Source organism: Acanthochromis polyacanthus, chromosome 9 (assembly GCF_021347895.1).
Source record: "Acanthochromis polyacanthus isolate Apoly-LR-REF ecotype Palm Island chromosome 9, KAUST_Apoly_ChrSc, whole genome shotgun sequence".
Classification (NCBI taxonomy): Eukaryota; Metazoa; Chordata; class Actinopteri; family Pomacentridae; genus Acanthochromis; species Acanthochromis polyacanthus.
In genome coordinates, this window is record NC_067121.1 from 34,035,538 (window position 1) to 34,053,983 (window position 18,446).

Genomic DNA, 18,446 nt, shown 5'->3' on the forward strand with positions numbered 1-18,446 from the left:
CTCTGTGGAAAACATGTCTGCAAAAGAGGTAAAAAAGGCAAAGTGCTGCCTAACCTGGGCTGGAGGAGGACATGATGTACTGTTGTTAACGTCTGCATGGTCATCTTGATCTGTTCACAAAAAACACATGGGATCACAAAAATTCTTTTCATAATGACTTACAATATAAACAGTAACTTACACAACAACAGCAGTGAATTCTAATAAAACTTACCATTTGTTTCATATGCTTCGCGTGCCTCTCGCTCCAGACGCTGCCTCAGGAGCTCCTGTTGCTTAGCCAGATACTGCTTGATAAAGCTGTTCTGGCTCATTTCCTCACCAATCTAAAAACAAAGAGAAAATGAAAACTACGGTGCAAGCCTTCAAGGCCACGAGCGCTTACTTTTTGCAGACATTTACAACTGTGCAAATGCACATTTTTCATTTATAGTAACTGAGGAGCTATGAGTTGTCAAGAGGCCTCAACCTCTGAAATTAATAAAAAGCATCTTTGAGACTCTTACCTGAGAGTTTGGCTGCAATCCAATATGAGGAGTGGAGGTCCTCTGCAAATTCTCCAGCATGAGAGCCTGTTATTGAGATAATATGCAGAGCAAATAAGAGAATATTCTTTCTGAGACAACCTGTCTGCTGTGTCATATATTCAGATATATGTTTTATCATGTCAGCAAATACTTAAATCTGTGAAAAAGTATTACAAAATTCTGTTATTTTTGAAATGCCATACATACAAATGTGACCAATGTCATTAGGTATCAGTGGCTCCCTTTCTTAATAAATTAGATACAGAAAAATTTCTGTTCGACCCAGTTTTAGTAGTTAGCAACCAGCAAATTAACAGATAAAGAGAGAAGAATAGAAAAGTTTATTGAACAGCAGCAAACAAGTAAGACATGTTAAAATCACAAGAACCAATCAAACTGATCAGCATGGCATCACAAGTAGTGGTGAAGCGCAAACTAGACTGTTAATAATGTGGGAAAAGTTACAAACGACAGCTACTGAACCGAACTCAATTTGAATTTCAAACATTACTAGTAAAATGTTTACTATGTTCATGAAGCCTTAACACCCACTGTCATTAATGCAGTACCTTTCCAACTTCAATGTTCCTTCAGTTTACATGTGCACAGAAGTTGCATAGGGTTCCATAATTGTATGCTCTCTATTTAAAATGGCAACACTGAATGCAAAGAAGCCAAAATTGCGCACACCTGTGCAATCAAACATCCAGAATTAAGAGGGTATATACACGCACCTTAGCTGGTACCAAATAGATAAGACAGCAACAATTGCAAAATGCGTGTCTTAAATGAAGCATGTAATATAACATATTGTTTGGAATTAACATGCCAGAAAAGTGTGGCATGGAGCGTATCTGATATAATGAGCGCTTTTATGGAAAAGAAAAAGTAAACACGAGTTGCAGCTTTCATAGTGCAATTCGACGGGAAAATGTTAACCAGACTACCCACTTTAATAAAGAATGCAATGCCTTTCCTCACGGAGCATGTCAGTTTGAATAGCTATCGCAATGTAAACAAACTGGCTCATACACTACTGACGGCAGCTCCCGAGCCCGGGGTACGTTTTTGGAGGTAAACTGTCCGTTAATTTGTCGAAACCTGTCTATAGAAATGAAACGCATTAACGTCAATTAAACGTCAGGAGCTGGAGCTACTTGGAGTATTCGAGCTAGTAAGTAATGTCAACCATGGCAGTGTTCATTTCCCGGCTAAACTCATGCACTCCGACAGTGTACACATCGTTAAGGGCAACATACACAGACAGTCGCTAAGGCCACTGCTCAACTCACAGCATTAGCCCGGGAAGCTAACGAGCTAACAGGACAACATCAAGCCAACATACACTTTGAGATTAGCAACCAAGTTGATTGAACTCCCGGTCTTGCTGCGACTGGAGCATTTCTGCGCAGTCAAAACACCGCCTAAGCACAGCCCTGAGGAAATAGGTGCATTTTTCAGCAGATAACTTGACGTTAGCCTCGTTAACTCTACTACGCTCGGCAGTAACGATACTCAGTTGTCGGCCCTTGAGAGAGCATCAGCCCGTCTCATCGTTAACGTTAGCTCGCAGGCAACCGTGGTCCCGCGTTTCACGGTAGAGCTTACCCCCTTGAGCCGTTTAATGAGAGTATTCTTCTGCCCGCTTTTCGACAGTCCCCTCTCCTCCAGAGCGGCTTTTAAGTCCGCTACTCGAAGGGACTGGAGCGGTCTCCCGTCCAGCGTAACGTCTTCGAGGTCCGCCATTTTCCGTTCCTCTAGTCAGTTCCCAGCGAGAGCGACGAGCAACGCCTTCCTCCACCCAGCGTCACCGGCGACGACTTCCCCCGAATCATATATCAAATAAATCACACGCACATTTAACGTCCAGAACGCACAAAATTAATTTTCAGTCACATTAAATGTATTTGGTGAATATATAGAGAGCAAACTGCTGTTTTGATTTTTTTTTTTTTGCCAGCGGCTGAATATGCGTAAAATCTGCGCAGGCGTAACGCCCTACACAACAAGACAAATTAACTGCGTCCACTTCCTGTGTATATTTGTTAGCCGGAGATTAACGAGAGGATTGCTCGGCGTCGTTGCACTTCAAATATGTCAACATCGAGGTGATTTACAGTCTTTAAAACAATGGATACTCACAACCATGTATGCTGAGAACCGTTTTTAAGGTAATGCTGGCCAACGGTTGTGGTTAAGCTAAGCAACACGCAAACGTCTCTCTCAGAAGCTGGCATCGCCAATTAACTTACAGCAGGGGGAGAGCTAACTCGAATCACTCGGAAACAAAAGTTTTCCAAGATGTCGTGGTTCAGTCATGTCAGCCAAGGCTCAAATCAGGAACTTCCAGCCGCAGACATCCTGTGCAGCTCTCACAACTCCAGGCTCAGTCCGGTAGAGGGATCAACCACCACGGCAGCACACGGCTGGACCGGTTTCTCCTCACCCAGCCCGGATGACTTTCCATCAGCTCCCCAGGGTGTCATCAGCCCTCCCAGCCTCGAGAATCTGTCCTGTACTTCGGGGCAAGTTAGAGAGCCGGACCCCATCTCCTATGTCACCTTCCAGGAGCAGCGGTGCGTCCTGAGCTGGTTCCAGGGATGGAGCCCCACTCAGAGGGAGCGGTTCCTGCAGGACCTTCTGGGGAAAGCTGTGCCGGGGAAAGTGTGCACCCTCCTGGATTCACTCAGTACTCTTCAGGTACTTTCTGCACTGTCACTTACAAACATAGAGTCCAGATAGATATATGATTTCAAACATTTAACTTCTGCTTTTGCATCCTGACCAGGTTAAAGACAGACTACCAAACATCTTTGAATGCCAGCTACGCCTGTGGACTCAGTGGTTTGAAACTTGGGGAGAAGAGGAGAGGAATCATTTCCTGCACATGCTGGAGGAGAAAGACCCAGAGTTTGTTGCACACTTTTACAGGAGTGTAGCTGGGACAGCAGGACGCAACTGAGCAGTGTGTGCATTAGCATAGAAAAGAGTGACGTGGTTGAGAAAGCGTATTTGTTGTGAGGTAGCTATGTTCAGAGAAATGCTGGTATAAATATGATGAGACTTGTTGTTGAAGCCTAATTTCATTTCAAGATAAGTGTTCATTCAATATAAGCTGTTTTTACTCAGTTTTCTATAGATTCTTCAAGATTGCATCATACAGTATACTACTTTTTTTAAATAAAGTTCATCATAGCTAATGCTTTGCCATTTCAGGATTCATTGAACTTGAAATAGTTTAGGAGTGAACTTACATTTTTTTCTCTTTTACTGGTGGTTAACACACATGGAATGACATGGACAATAGCTTTTGTAAAAATGAGAATAAACAATGCATTGTTGTATATTTTTGTTTTATTGTCAGCAACAGCAGATTTACAGAAATATGTATGGAAACTATTCTGCAGATGTTCATAACTGAGACACTTAAATTTAGCATATAGGACCAAATAGAACTTTCAGTGTTTCTTAGTTTATCCAATCAACTGATCCAGGAGAAACTAAAATGATTGGATTTGAATTTTCACCACTCTCAACGCAATAATCGCTAAATGGATAGATTTTGTCTGTGAAACTTTGGCCTACAAAAGAGTACAAATGCGATCTGGCCCCAGTGTCATAGAAAGAGATCTGTCCCTTTTTATAGTCCAGCAGGATGCCCAGTGTGACAGGTTGTGTCTGAGTAAGAATAGGAACAGGTCTCCTGTCAAGAGCTCTGTACTGACCCTGTTTGTTCAGGACTATAGTCCAGAAACCATTTGCTGGATTGAATCTCAATGATCCCTTCCTTGGAGCAGCTTCACTGGCCATCCCAATGTGGAAACAAGACTTCCCAGCTACAGAAACCTCCCAGTAATGACGACCAGTTGAGTAACCGGTTGCACCCAGGGCAGCGAGAATCACATCATAGCGGCCCGGATTGTCGGGGACGTTTTGTATGTTATCAGTGGTGTGCATCTCAGTGTTATCTGAAGACAAAACGATCCTTGGGTGTGCGGTATCTGGATCAAAAGTCATCTTTGCTGTGAACAGAGAAATGTAAATTTTAAGTGTTTCTACCAAATTTATGAAGGTCAAAATCAGTTCAACAGGGATTTAGGAAGTTGCTGATATGAAATTGGATGAGTCACAAGTCACAGTTAAAGACATGATGGCCAAAACTGAAGCAGTACAGGCCCAACAGTCCCTAGCATGAGGCTGTCTCCAAAATGCTAGTTTGTGTGTTTCCCATAATGCAACTGGCCTACGTCTTTACCGAGGACTGTCACAGTATCAAATTTCCGCTAAACAATTACTCTGGCCGAAAGATTTCAAAGTAAAGATCTGAAAGAAAACATACATTGTAACACCTCTAATGAGACCCTTCCTGAGTAGTTCATCATGTCTTCTAAAAAATTAGACAACTTTGATAACAGAGTAATTATTTCCAGATTTGGACAAAGATATGAACAACTTTCTTCACAGGCTGAGCAGGACAAGGAACCGTGATAAATTGACCTTTATGCATAAAATTATACAAACAGTTCCTTTAAAGTCCACCATATGTTTTCATCCAGTGAAAAACTTTGTATATTTTCTGTGACATAATGAAATTTAAACACCTTCAAAACTGACTGTGTAAGTTTGAAATGCTGATGATAAACACAAATATCAAGGGATATGCAGACTGAAAAATTCAAAGAAATTGAAGGAACTCTTGTGTGTGACTTACTGGCATGGATTGTTTGATCTTCCACATCATTCAGTTTCTTTTGAAGATCTGAGGAAAGAGTGAGAACAGCACATTTGTGAAAGGGGTTTGGGTAATATCACAATCCAGATGTTGCTGAACTAAACTAAAAATTATCTTGTACACTGTCCTCAAGTTTGTTCCTCTCATTTTGAAGTTCTGACAGTGAGACAAGAAAAGGCAGCAAGATTTACATGTTTCACCGAGAATCATGTCTTTTCTCATACTGAATAAATCTGCCAGGGAGAGGAACATACTGTTGTAGTCTTCCAGAAGTTTGGCACTCTCCTCGTTTTTTTCGGCTAACTCCTGCTCCAGCTGTCTGAGTCTGGCATCCTTGTCATCCAGCTGCTGCTGTTGGTACTCAGCATTGTCCATGGCCTGTTTCAGTTGTAATCCCAGCTCTGTCAGATGAAACGTAGAGTTCAAAAACAACATCCAATGCCACAGTGGATCTGAAGTCCAAAGAAAGAATTGTGGGTTTTTTTGTGTAGGGGCACATAGATAAACTTACTGCTGTGCTCCTGCTGCAGCAGATTACCCTCCTTAGTGCGTTCTTCTAACTCCTGCTCCACATGTTTGAGCTTGGTGTCTTTGTCATTCAGCTGCTGATACAGACGATTTTCATCCTCCTGGCTCTGCTGCAGTTGTCTCTTTAAGTCTGTTTGATGAAATATTTACTTCAAAAACTAAAAGGAATGACTCAGTTGATCTTGAGGACAGGTTTATGTGTAAAGTGATAATCAGAGATGTTTAGGATCTCACCGTCACACTGGGTGTCGGCATCACTGCAGCACTTTTTCAACTGTTTGACCTCTTCTGTTAAGTCTGATAGAGAAAGAAAGCCGAAACACTGAAACAGGAAGTGTCATCTATCCGTTTGATCTCATTCATTTAACTGTTTTTAAGTTTAGGCACTTTGTCATATTCACAAAATGCCATATAAATATATTTTTTTGGAATGAAAAAGATATTTTTATGGAGTGCAAAAACAACACATTACTGGGGCTTATGTACTGAAATATTTCTGCACTATGTCAAGAATTTGTCCAGCAGCACAAAACAGACAAAAAACCACTGCAGATTTTGATACCTTTGAATAGAGCCAGGCTAGTGTTTCCTCTTATGTCCAGTCTTCGTGCTAAGCTAAGCTAGCATTGGTTGTGGTAACCTTACAGTGTACAGATGGGAGAACGGTACTGGTCTTTGTATCCAACTATTTACAGAAACCAAATAAATGCAAAGTACAATACACACCTTTGTTTGTGCGTTCAAGTTTTGTATTCTCTCTTTGTTGCGTTTTTAGTTGTTCTTCCAGGTCTAAGAAAGAAAACAAAAGAATATCAGGAATGCATGAAAAACTGAAATGATTTTTCAGGCAAAAGTTCAGATAAATGTGGAAGACTGCAGGATGTAGTCACGATATGTGACAAGTCTAGGGATAGTTATACTATCTATTCTAGCATATATAATGTAGAATTGTTGTATGAAAGCAGGGAAGCAACAGATTGACAAACCATTTATGTTTTTTGCAGCAACTTTAGATGCCTGTTTCTGAGCCGTTTTCAGCTGCGCCCTCAGATCAGCCACCTCCATGACTAGCAGAGACACAAACACAGAATGTTATTTTGCACTTCAAAACAAAGCACAATTTGAAACATTGGTCCATAAAATATGGTCATACTTAATTTAAAATTTCTTGCATCTGCCTTCTGGAGTTGAAGTTCACTGACTTGCAGTTGCCTGCTTGTCAAATTGAGTCTCCCTTGCAGCTCTAAAAATGATTTAGAGATCAATGAAATTCATCAGCATTGAATCAAAATCTGCTAAGCTGCATTACTTCATGTGGTTTAACTGTCATATTTTATTCTTTACCCGCAAGGTTTTCAGCGTGGGTCTCTTTGAGGACTGACATTTTGTCCTCCAGAGGTTTGATTTTCCTGTGAAGCTCCATAATCTGAGCCGCTAAAAACAGACAAAGCAAGCTGCTGTTAGTAATCTCATTTTATTTGATCATTTACTTTGTCTTTTCTCCACCAAAGTCAAGCAAAATACTTACTCTGATGAGAAATCCTCGTATCACTTGAATTCAGCATGCGTGTCTTTTCTTTAATTTGATTTCTGATGTCCTCCAGCTCATCCTCCAGATCTTCAAAAAAACACAGAAAAAGAATATTTTATGTCCTTTAAATAAATGTAAAGAGAAAATGAATAAATTTGGCGAATGCCAACAGTATCTCACCTTTAATCTTCTCTGCATGTGCCCGTGTCTGACTTTCTTCTTGCTTCCTGAGTCTGGCTATTTCATCTTGTTGTGCCAAGAATTGAAACACTAACAAAAGAATTTTTCAGTGAGACAAATTTACTGGATTCAAGAACACAACTCATATTTTTGATCATGACTCACTCAGTTTAGTATTTTCATTGTCTTCAGCTTGAATTCCACTGATCTGATGATTGAGATGGTCTTGGAGTGCTGCAGACAAGAGATGGAGAAAGCTATTATTGGATTTCATGTGAGTCCATGTGTTACTATTACTTCAAAGAAATGGAGGTTTTCTAGTGTTACTGCTGTAGAGCGTTAGTCGCTGCTGTGACTCACCTCTGATCTTATTGTAGTCTGTGTCGTTTGATGCCACATTAACCAGTTTCTCAATCTCTGTTTGTATTGAAATAATCTGTAAAACTGAAAGGAAGTTTAAACATCAGTAATCATATAAGGTAGTAAGTATTACGTCACATCCTGATAATACATATAACACTGATTTTATTTCTTTCAGTCGGTTGTTAATCAACTCACGTCTTTGTGGTTGAGAACTTCGTTTCCTCAGCTCTTCAGTTTTTTGGTCCAGTTCTTTAGTTTTTTCATCTATAATCTTTTGGAGCTCTAAAGAACAAAGGCAAAACCTTTAAAAAAAGTCTTGTGTATTTGCGATTGAGCTACGTAGTAGCCCTTTAATGAACAGTACACTGCTGGTGCAGTGTTTCGTGTCACAAGAGAAATACATACTTGATTTGAACTGACAGTGAAAAACACCCACCTTCAACCTTGGATTTGGATTCAGTGTTTTGTAGTTTTCTCTTCAGTCCCTCCAGTTCCAGAGATAACGTGGAAATTTGAAGAGCTGAAACAATCAGAATAATGATCAATATTCAGAGTTTTGCTCATCCTTGAAACTTAATCAACATCTGTACATGAGTCCTGTAAAGTGCATTTTTACCAAAGGCTCTAATTTGGACAAATATGATCTATAGGAGCAGGTTGTGGAATATCAACTGAATAACAGCGTTCTTCAATTCAATTTTAATTCCCATTCATTAATATTGCTCCAATTTACAATCCAAGTCAAGTCAGGGTACTTCACACGTTAAGATCAAGGCGTCACAATATAGAGAGAAACCCAATGATTCACTTTTAAGCAACACTTGGGAATTACAGGAAGTAAAAAGCTCCCTTTTAACAGGAAAAACCTTCAACAAACCAGGGTCAGGTTCTTCCATCTGCCTCAGCCAGGTAGGGTGAGGGGGGAGTGGAGATCTTTTGTGATACTTATTTCTTTAACGTAAATGACCAAAAGAAGCTAATAAGATAAGGTTAACAGAACCTAAATGTCTGCCACTTTAATCCATACTTCCACTCATAGGTAAGGAGAGAAAATGTAAAGGTTCAGAAACTACATTTGATGATAATACAGGACAGTAGTGCAGCTTTACCACTCACAAAGTGACGTAACTGAGCCAGATTTGGACTGCAGCTCCTTTATTTTGTCATCCAGATTGTTCTGCAGATCTGCAAGAAAACATTTAGAAAAGCAGTTGATCCCACAAAAAGATTTCCTACGTCAAGCAGAGACAGAAAGTGAACACTGACGACACTCACCCTTAATTATCTGCTCTGAATCAGAACACTGTCCCTCCGTCTGGTTCAGTTTGTTCTGCAGAGCTACGAGAGAAATATCATTCATTAGCAATTTCAAATCAACTCAATATTTTTTCTTGCTGGAACCTAAACATGTCAGGACTGAACCCACCTCTGATCAAGTCCTGGTCACGAGAGTGGTCCTTCACTTTGATCTTGAGTTGTTCCCTCAGGTCTAAAAGAAATAAAGCATAATTCAGTTTCAGAAAGAACCACCAAAAATAAACGTTTTCAATATTGGAAAGGAGCATACTCACTCGAAATTGTAGCAGAGGTGGTTTGGCTCTCCGTTTGTTTCTCTCTTTCCAGGTTTCTGAGTTGGGTGTGCAGATCAGCAATGCTCAACACTAAGAAACACACAAAGAAGACATAAAACAGGAAACATTTCACTCCATTTCCTCAGCAAAGACATGCAGACATCATAATCTCTCTCTACTTACTCAGTGTGGCAGCTGTCTGGTTCTTCTCTTTCAGCTCATTGACATATTTCTCCAACATTTTCTTGTTGGTTGCAAGGTCGTTTGTGAGCTCTGAGGATATTTTAAAGTAGTTAAAACACATGTTTCAATTCACAATAGATCACTTACACTATCAACAATACCACAGTACTTCACTGGCATCAGTGTCCATTACTAGCATTTGTACCTTTGACTCTCACACATTTTTAGGTATTTCTACCACACTGGTCCCAAATCTGTTGCCTCCATTCCACTACTACCTCTACGTGTCACACTCTTAGGACTAAGGTTAGCTGGAGATACTTACGGGTCACTTTGTTTTGTGGCATCTGGAGGTTTGACAGCTGTCTCTCCAAGTACTTCACATGATTCTGCAGGGTCATGATTGTCAGCACTGAAGCACAACACAGCAGAAAAGACAAGATGTAGTTCACTGCAAGAGATACTACAATAAAACTGGACAACATTTCTCACAAGACTCACTCAGTTTTGTGCTGCTGCCATCTTTGTCCTCGATTTCACCCATGAGCCCAGCAAGTCTGTCTTGCAGCTCTGCCAAAAAGTAAAGAGTCTCCAATGTATTTCTGACTTGACTGTCAAATAAAGTCACACTGAAGTGATAAACTGGCATTTTAAACACAACTGACTTTTACATCACCACTTGTGGTCCCATTGACATGAAGGTCCCAGATCTCATCTCGCAGCTCAATGATTGTTAAAACTAAAACAAACAGGAAGTGAATCTGTTTTTATCACTAATCCTGTTCATCCTGAGCTGACTACAAAAAGTGTCTTTGTGTCGCACACCAATGACGTGATAATCATCACAGAATCAAATCAACAAGCTCACCAATTCTTGGATTGGAAGTCAGTCTCTCTATGTCTGCAGTCTTGGAGTCCAGATCTTTTTGCGTTTTCTCCAGTTGCTTTTGGAGCTCTATAGTTAAACAGAAGCAGGAATAATTAGGGGACATTTAAATAAAATAAAAAGTTTATCAGTGTCTACACTTTAAACAACAGTAAAAAATCTGAAGCAGTCTAATCATGGCAATGGAGTCTAAATAGAACTCAAAAGGTGAAATTATGTCAAATATTTATTCCCATGCTAATTTTTTAAAATAAAATTGCCCAGGACAATTTTAGTTGTTAGGTATAGTTTATTTGAAGTTATAACTTAGGTATACCTAAGTTATTACTTAGGTATAGGTTATTTTGCTTGTAGGTAGCAAAATATTATCTGTCATGTTTGCATGAAACATGGCATTGTACAATTAGATTTAACATGTTAAATCCCAGTGCACTGATACTGTAAAATTCAACATTATTGTTGTTATTTCTAAATACCTTCAAAAAGTGTAATGCCCTTTTTGTGTCACAAGGTCTAGTTTAGAGTCATACCTGTAGATATCATGACATGTTGACACCCATTTGCAATGCATCCATGTAATTATAACATACACATACAAATTACATGTACTAACTTGAATTCAGGGAGCTCTGTAGTAGTTTATGGCTGATTAACTTGAAAATACAACAATAATTTTGAATTTTACAGTATCATTACAGTGGGATTAAACATGTTAAATTTAATTGTACAATGTCATGTTACAAGCAAAAGAACCTATGCCTACGTTATAGCTTAGTTATACCTAAGTTATACCATTAAACTTTTTGAAGGCAGTCACCTTTAACAACTAACATTTCAAAAAGAACAAAACATACATAATACTACCATTGGAATGACTACTAATACTTGTAGCCCAATTTAAAGTACTGAAAAGCAAAAAACAATTTTGACATTACCCATGCCATTTTGAGTAAGAATATCTCAGTAACTACAAATATAACCCTGCTGCTTTTTTGTACAGTGATAGAAGACAGATGGAACTGTCTTGTAGAAAAATTTGGGGTCTCTGGTACCTGTCCCACACTGAGATTTTTGCCACCAAAAATTGCCAATTAAAAATCTCGTCCAACTTTGGGAGCTCATATTTTCCAAACTGAGGTACCTAGAAAGCTCCATTTTGCTAAGTTATCACACAAGTTTGTGTAGAATGGAACCCAGGGGTGTTAGAACACTTCTGTGCAGTATTTCTAGTACTTTTAAGGTCCCAAACCCCACTCGTGAGTAGGTATCTCTTAATTTTTTTTAGCATTTTTAGCAAGCCCCCACAGCCTGCAGAGTGGGAAACACCTGGGGATGTTTGTGGGGCACTAGCTACATGCAGAGGCCTTGATTACCAACTTACAGCTCTCTGGTATGTCTAGAGGCTGAGAAATAACAACTTAAAGATGCAAAAAATGCTGGCGAGGCTTTTTATAGTCCAAATTCTGAAAATTTCAGACCCCCGCAACTCAGAAACTATTTGAGCTACAGGCCCACAATTTTACATAGAAAGTACTTTTGTGACTATCTAATGGCATGCAAATTTAGGACTAATTTGAAGATGGTACAGCAACACCCCCAAGGAATATCTGGTCATTTCACCTGGAATGACCCATCTATCAATTTGATCTCATTCATTTAACTGTTTTTAAAAACTATATTTTTATTGAGTGTAAAACAACACATTATTGGGGCTTATGTGTTGAAATATTTCTGCACTATGTCAAGAATTTGTCCAGCAGCACAAAACAGACAAAAAACCACTGCAGATTTTGATACCTTTGAATAGAGCCAGGCTCGTGTTTCCTCTTATGTCCAGTCTTCGTGCTAAGCTAAGCTAGCATTGGTTGTGGTAACCTTACAGTGTACAGATGGGAGAACGGTACTGGTCTTTGTATCCAACTATTTACAGAAACCAAATAAATGCAAAGTACAATACACACCTTTGTTTGTGCGTTCAAGTTTTGCATTCTCTCTTTGTTGCATTTTTAGTTGTTGGTCCAGGTCTAAGAAAGAAAACAAAAGAATATCAGGAATGCATGAAAAACTGAAATGACTTTTCAGGCAAAAGTTCAGATAAATGTGGAAGACTGCAGGATGTAGTCACGATATGTGACAAGTCTAGGGATAGTTATACTATCTATTCTAGCATATATAATGTAGAATTGTTGTATGAAAGCAGGGAAGCAACAGATTGACAAACCATTGATGTTTTTTCCAGCAACTTTAGATGCCTGTTTCTGAGCCGTTTTCAGCTGCGCCCTCAGATCAGCCACCTCCATGACTAGCAGAGACACAAACACAGAATGTTATTTTGCACTTCAAAACAAAGCACGATTTGAAACATTTGTCCATAAAATATGGTCATACTTAATTTAAAATTTCTTGCATCTGACTTCTGGAGTTGAAGTTCACTGACTTGCAGTTGCCTGCTTGTCAAATTGAGTCTCCCTTGCAGCTCTAAAAATGATTTAGAGATCAATGAAATTCATCAGCATTGAATCAAAATCTGCTAAGCTGCATTACTTCATGTGGTTTAACTGTCATATTTTATTCTTTACCCGCAAGGTTTTCAGCGTGGGTCTCTTTGAGGTCTGATATTTTATCCTCCAGAGGTTTGATTTTCCTGTGAAGCTCCATAATCTGAACCGCTAAAAACAGACAAAGCAAGCTGCTGTTAGTAATCTCATTTTATTTGATCATTTACTTTGTCTTTTCTCCACCAAAGTCAAGCAAAATACTTACTCTGATGAGAAATCCTCGTATCACTTGAATTCAGCATGCGTGTCTTTTCTTTAATTTGATTTCTGATGTCCTCCAGCTCATCCTCCAGATCTTCAAAAAAATATACAGAAAAAGAATATTTTATGTCCTTTAAATAAATGTAAAGAGAAAATGAATAAATTTGGCGAATGCCAACAGTATCTCACCTTTAATCTTCTCTGCATGTGCCCGTGTCTGACTTTCTTCTTGCTTCCTGAGTCTGGCTATTTCATCTTGTTGTGCCAAGAATTGAAACACTAACAAAAGAATTTTTCAGTTAGACAAATTTACTGGATTCAAGAACACAACTCATATTTTTGATCATGACTCACTCAGTTTAGTATTTTCATTGTCTTCAGTTTGAATTCCACTGATCAGATAATTGAGATGGTCTTGGAGTGCTGCAGACAAGAGATGGAGAAAGCTATTATTGGATTTCATGTGAGTCCATGTGTTACTATTACTTCAAAGAAATGGAGGTTTTCTAGTGTTACTGCTGTAGAGCGTTAGTCGCTGCTGTGACTCACCTCTGATCTTATTGTAGTCTGTGTCGTTTGATGCCACATTAACCAGTTTCTCAATCTCTGTTTGTATTGAAATAATCTGTAAAACTGAAAGGAAGTTTAAACATCAGTAATCATATAAGGTAGTAAGTATTACGTCACATCCTGATAATACATATAACACTGATTTTATTTCTTTCAGTCGGTTGTTAATCAACTCACGTCTTTGTGGTTGAGAACTACGTTTCCTCAGCTCTTCAGTTTTTTGGTCCAGTTCTTTAGTTTTTTCATCTATAATCTTTTGGAGTTCTAAAGAACAAAGGCAAAACCTTTAAAAAAGTCTTGTGTATTTGCGATTGAGCTACGTAGTAGCCCTTTAATGAACAGTACACTGCTGGTGCAGTGTTTCGTGTCACAAGAGAAATACATACTTGATTTGAACTGACAGTGAAAAACACCCACCTTCAACCTTGGATTTGGATTCAGCGTTTTGTAGTTTTCTCTTCAGTCCCTCCAGTTCCAGAGATAACGTGGAAATTTGAAGAGCTGAAACAATCAGAATAATGATCAATATTCAGAGTTTTGCTCATCCTTGAAACTTAATCAACATCTGTACATGAGTCCTGTAAAGTGCATTTTTACCAAAGGCTCTAATTTGGACAAATATGATCTATAGGAGCAGGTTGTGGAATATCAACTGAATAACAGCGTTCTTCAATTCAATTTTAATTCCCATTCATTAATATTGCTCCAATTTACAATCCAAGTCAAGTCAGGGTATTTCACACGTTAAGATCAAGGCGTCACAATATAGAGAGAAACCCAATGATTCACTTTTAAGCAACACTTGGGAATTACAGGAAGTAAAAAGCTCCCTTTTAACAGGAAAAACCTTCAACAAACCAGGGTCAGGTTCTTCCATCTGCCTCAGCCAGGTAGGGTGAGGGGGGAGTGGAGATCTTTTGTGATACTTATTTCTTTAACGTAAATGACCAAAAGAAGCTAATAAGATAAGATTAACAGAACCTAAATGTCTGCCACTTTAATCCATACTTCCACTCATAGGTAAGGAGAGAAAATGTAAAGGTTCAGAAACTACATTTGATGATAATACAGGACAGTAGTGCAGCTTTACCACTCACAAAGTGACGTAACTGTGCCAGATTTGGACTGCAGCTCCTTTATTTTGGCATCCAGATTGTTCTGCAGATCTGCAAGAAAACATTTAGAAAAGCAGTTGATCCCACAAAAAGATTTCCTACGTCAAGCAGAGACAGAAAGTGAACACTGACGACACTCACCCTTAATTATCTGCTCTGAATCAGAACACTGTCCCTCCGTCTGGTTCAGTTTGTTCTGCAGAGCTACGAGAGAAATATCATTCATTAGCAATTTCAAATCAACTCAATATTTTTTCTTGCTGGAACCTAAACATGTCAGGACTGAACCCACCTCTGATCAAGTCCTGGTCACGAGAGTGGTCCTTCTCTTTGATCTTGAGTTGTTCCCTCAGGTCTAAAAGCAATAAAGCATAATTCAGTTTCAGAAAGAACCACCAAAAATAAACGTTTTCAATATTGGAAAGGAGCATACTCACTCGAAATTGTAGCAGAGGTGGTTTGGCTCTCCGTTTGTTTCTCTCTTTCCAGGTTTCTGAGTTGGGTGTGCAGATCAGCAATGCTCAACACTAAGAAACACACAAAGAAGACATAAAACAGGAAACATTTCACTCCATTTCCTCAGCAAAGACATGCAGACATCATAATCTCTCTCTACTTACTCAGTGTGGCAGCTGTCTGGTTCTTCTCTTTCAGCTCATTGACATATTTCTCCAACATTTTCTTGTTGGTTGCAAGGTCGTTTGTGAGCTCTGAGGATATTTTAAAGTAGTTAAAACACATGTTTCAATTCACAATAGATCACTTACACTATCAACAATACCACAGTACTTCACTGGCATCAGTGTCCATTACTAGCATTTGTACCTTTGACGCTCACACTTTTTTAGGTATTTCTACCACACTGGTCCCAAATCTGTTGCCTCCATTCCACTACTACCTCTACGTGTCACACTCTTAGGACTAAGGTTAGCTGGAGATACTTACGGGTCACTTTGTTTTGTGGCATCTGGAGGTTTGACAGCTGTCTCTCCAAGTACTTCACATGATTCTGCAGGGTCATGATTGTCAGCACTGAAGCACAACACAGCAGAAAAGACAAGATGTAGTTCACTGCAAGAGATACTACAATAAAACTGGACAACATTTCTCACAAGACTCACTCAGTTTTGTGCTGCTGCCATCTTTGTCCTCGATTTCACCCATGAGCCCAGCAAGTCTGTCTTGCAGCTCTGCCAAAAAGTAAAGAGTCTCCAATGTATTTCTGACTTGACTGTCAAACAAAGTCACACTGAAGTGATAAACTGGCATTTTAAACACAACTGACTTTTTACATCACCACTTGTGGTCCCATTGACATCTGTCCTCTGAAGGTCCCAGATCTCGTCTTGCAGCTCAATGATTGTTAAAACTAAAACAAACAGGAAGTGAATCTGTTTTTATCACTAATCCTGTTCATCCTGAGCTGACTACAAAAAGTGTCTTTGTGTCGCACACCAATGACGTGATAATCATCACAGAATCAAATCAACAAGCTCACCAATTCTTGGATTGGAAGTCAGTCTCTCTATGTCTGCAGTCTTGGAGTCCAGATCTTTTTGCTTTTTCTCCAGTTGCTTTTGGAGCTCTATAGTTAAACAGAAGCAGGAATAATTAGGGGACATTTAAATAAAATAAAAAGTTTATCAGTGTCTCCACTTCATTCAACAGTAAAAAATCTGAAGCAGTCTAATCATGGCAATGGAGTCTAAATAGAACTCAAAAGGTGAAATTATGTCAAATATTTATTCCCATGCTAAGTTTTTTAAATAAAATTGCCCAGGACTACAGGAAATCCTAACTGCCACATTGGCTATCACCACTGCTGCTCACCTGAGATCCTGTCTTTGTCTTGTGAGTTGGAGATCTCTTCCCTCAAAACCTTCACCTCATCATGCAGCTTCACCACATCCAGAACTGACCCAAAATCAAAGTAAACATCAATCCTCACAATATAAATCTACAACAATCAGATAAAACACTCTACTACAGTGAAGTAGAGAGATTTCAGCTGTAATGTAACATAACTCACTGAGTGCTGCTGTGGATTCTCCTGTTCTTTTCAGTTCAGCAATCTTCTGCTCATATTCAGTTTTTACCTCTGATGAAAAAAAACCCCGACACAATGTTCATGTCAGAACAGAAACTAAAACATGAATGGAATGAAAGGTTTAAGCTGGAGTCAGATTCATAGCTTACGCTCATATTTGTCCTTAGATCCAGAACAGTCCTCAATTTTCAGCTGGAGTTTCCTCTGCAGATCTGTTGAACAAAAAGGTTATCAAAACTGCTATCTGAAGTTATGAGGCAAACATTTGAGTAAAATCTTACTTACCTGTTATTTCAGCCTGAGCTTTGGTATAGTCCTTTTCTTTGGCTTGAAGCAGATCCCAAAGAGCTGATTTACAAGGAAATGTAAAGTCAGAAAAGGCTGTTATACATTTGAAACGAGCGAGAAAGTAACGGAACAAAATGAGACACTTATTTTGCAACTATGATTGCACTCTATCATGAGCAGGTGCTAGACCTTTGTCTTTCCTTGGTGTGAATAACTATAAATGCAGAATAAAGAGTGAATGTTTTAGAGTTTCATTATCTGATTGTCCATATGAATTTAACAGTGGAAAAAGCAGAGTAGGACTCACATTTGGTTTGACCGGTTGATGCTGTCCGCTGCTGCTCTCTCACCTCTTCCATTATACTGATGATGTTCATGACTGGTCAAAGAAAAAGAAAAAAAAACACTTGTTATCTATATAATTTGGAGTTTAAGCAGTGCAGCCTTGCTATAATATATCTTTCTATGTAACTGTCCACAGACTGTTCTTGTTGACAGTCTGATCTCTTCATGCATTTTCAGTCGCCTGAGGAAGAGTTGCTCTTCTCTGTCTTCTTTTACCTTACATATCTCTCTAAAGCACGAGCATCACAATTTTTACTCTTATTTACTGAGGTCCTTCCCAGCAATCTAACTGCAGGTATCACTTTAGTCACTGTTCCTACTGAAGACAGTTGAGCCGCTGATGTGACTGAAGCTCCTGCCATCCGAGCCCCAACAATGACCTCTCTGTTCAAGTCACTTTGCTTTTGTTCTTCCCATCTTGATATCAGAAACAGAATCAGCTCGGTCTGCACAGCCTTCTTACGCATAAGCATGATCGGATGCCAAATGCTCAATTAAACCACGTTGTGCACCTGGTTGGAAAAGTCTGGTTTCGTTGCTATTCTCCATTCATTTATTTAGCTTTTTTTTTTTTTTCATTTGTGGCCTGTTTGTGTATGTGTGTGTATATATATATATATATATATATATATATATATACACATACATTTTCTATACACCGCTTTATCCTCACTAGGGTCGCGGGGGGTGCTAGAGCCTATCCCAGCTGACTCGGACGAAGGCAGGGGACACCCTGGACAGGTCACCAGTCTGTCACAGGGCTACATATACAGACAAACAATCACACCTACGGACAATTTAGAGTAGCCAATTAACCTCAG

General features: G+C 39.2%; 2 protein-coding genes across 2 annotated transcripts in view; one reads left to right on the forward strand and one right to left on the reverse strand.

Moving 5' to 3' along the window:
* Window positions 1-18,446, reverse strand: part of acin1a (apoptotic chromatin condensation inducer 1a) — a 38,903-nt gene that overhangs the window by 15,347 nt on the left and 5,110 nt on the right. The window contains exons 15-48 of the mRNA XM_051953689.1: window positions 17,588-17,659; window positions 17,278-17,340; window positions 17,142-17,204; window positions 16,975-17,043; window positions 16,776-16,859; window positions 16,444-16,530; window positions 16,231-16,314; window positions 16,067-16,135; window positions 15,891-15,977; window positions 15,566-15,655; window positions 15,383-15,472; window positions 15,238-15,300; window positions 15,087-15,149; window positions 8,978-9,046; window positions 8,298-8,381; window positions 8,057-8,143; window positions 7,859-7,942; window positions 7,664-7,732; window positions 7,499-7,588; window positions 7,316-7,405; window positions 7,132-7,221; window positions 6,941-7,030; window positions 6,774-6,854; window positions 6,514-6,576; window positions 6,022-6,084; window positions 5,771-5,917; window positions 5,514-5,660; window positions 5,239-5,286; window positions 3,999-4,549; window positions 3,089-3,164; window positions 2,136-2,284; window positions 507-572; window positions 215-326; window positions 55-110 (exon numbers count right to left, since the gene is read on the reverse strand). Coding sequence (XP_051809649.1) covers window positions 55-110; window positions 215-326; window positions 507-572; window positions 2,136-2,284; window positions 3,089-3,164; window positions 3,999-4,549; window positions 5,239-5,286; window positions 5,514-5,660; window positions 5,771-5,917; window positions 6,022-6,084; window positions 6,514-6,576; window positions 6,774-6,854; window positions 6,941-7,030; window positions 7,132-7,221; window positions 7,316-7,405; window positions 7,499-7,588; window positions 7,664-7,732; window positions 7,859-7,942; window positions 8,057-8,143; window positions 8,298-8,381; window positions 8,978-9,046; window positions 15,087-15,149; window positions 15,238-15,300; window positions 15,383-15,472; window positions 15,566-15,655; window positions 15,891-15,977; window positions 16,067-16,135; window positions 16,231-16,314; window positions 16,444-16,530; window positions 16,776-16,859; window positions 16,975-17,043; window positions 17,142-17,204; window positions 17,278-17,340; window positions 17,588-17,659 — 3,296 coding nt within the window. The remainder of the gene's footprint in view (window positions 1-54; window positions 111-214; window positions 327-506; window positions 573-2,135; window positions 2,285-3,088; window positions 3,165-3,998; window positions 4,550-5,238; window positions 5,287-5,513; window positions 5,661-5,770; window positions 5,918-6,021; window positions 6,085-6,513; window positions 6,577-6,773; window positions 6,855-6,940; window positions 7,031-7,131; window positions 7,222-7,315; window positions 7,406-7,498; window positions 7,589-7,663; window positions 7,733-7,858; window positions 7,943-8,056; window positions 8,144-8,297; window positions 8,382-8,977; window positions 9,047-15,086; window positions 15,150-15,237; window positions 15,301-15,382; window positions 15,473-15,565; window positions 15,656-15,890; window positions 15,978-16,066; window positions 16,136-16,230; window positions 16,315-16,443; window positions 16,531-16,775; window positions 16,860-16,974; window positions 17,044-17,141; window positions 17,205-17,277; window positions 17,341-17,587; window positions 17,660-18,446) is intronic.
* c9h14orf119 (chromosome 9 C14orf119 homolog) lies at window positions 2,539-3,871 on the forward strand. The gene is made up of 2 exons (XM_022197178.2): window positions 2,539-3,227; window positions 3,316-3,871. Exons 1-2 carry the CDS (start codon window positions 2,829-2,831, stop codon window positions 3,487-3,489), a joined length of 573 nt encoding a protein of 190 aa, XP_022052870.1. The 5' UTR covers window positions 2,539-2,828; the 3' UTR covers window positions 3,490-3,871.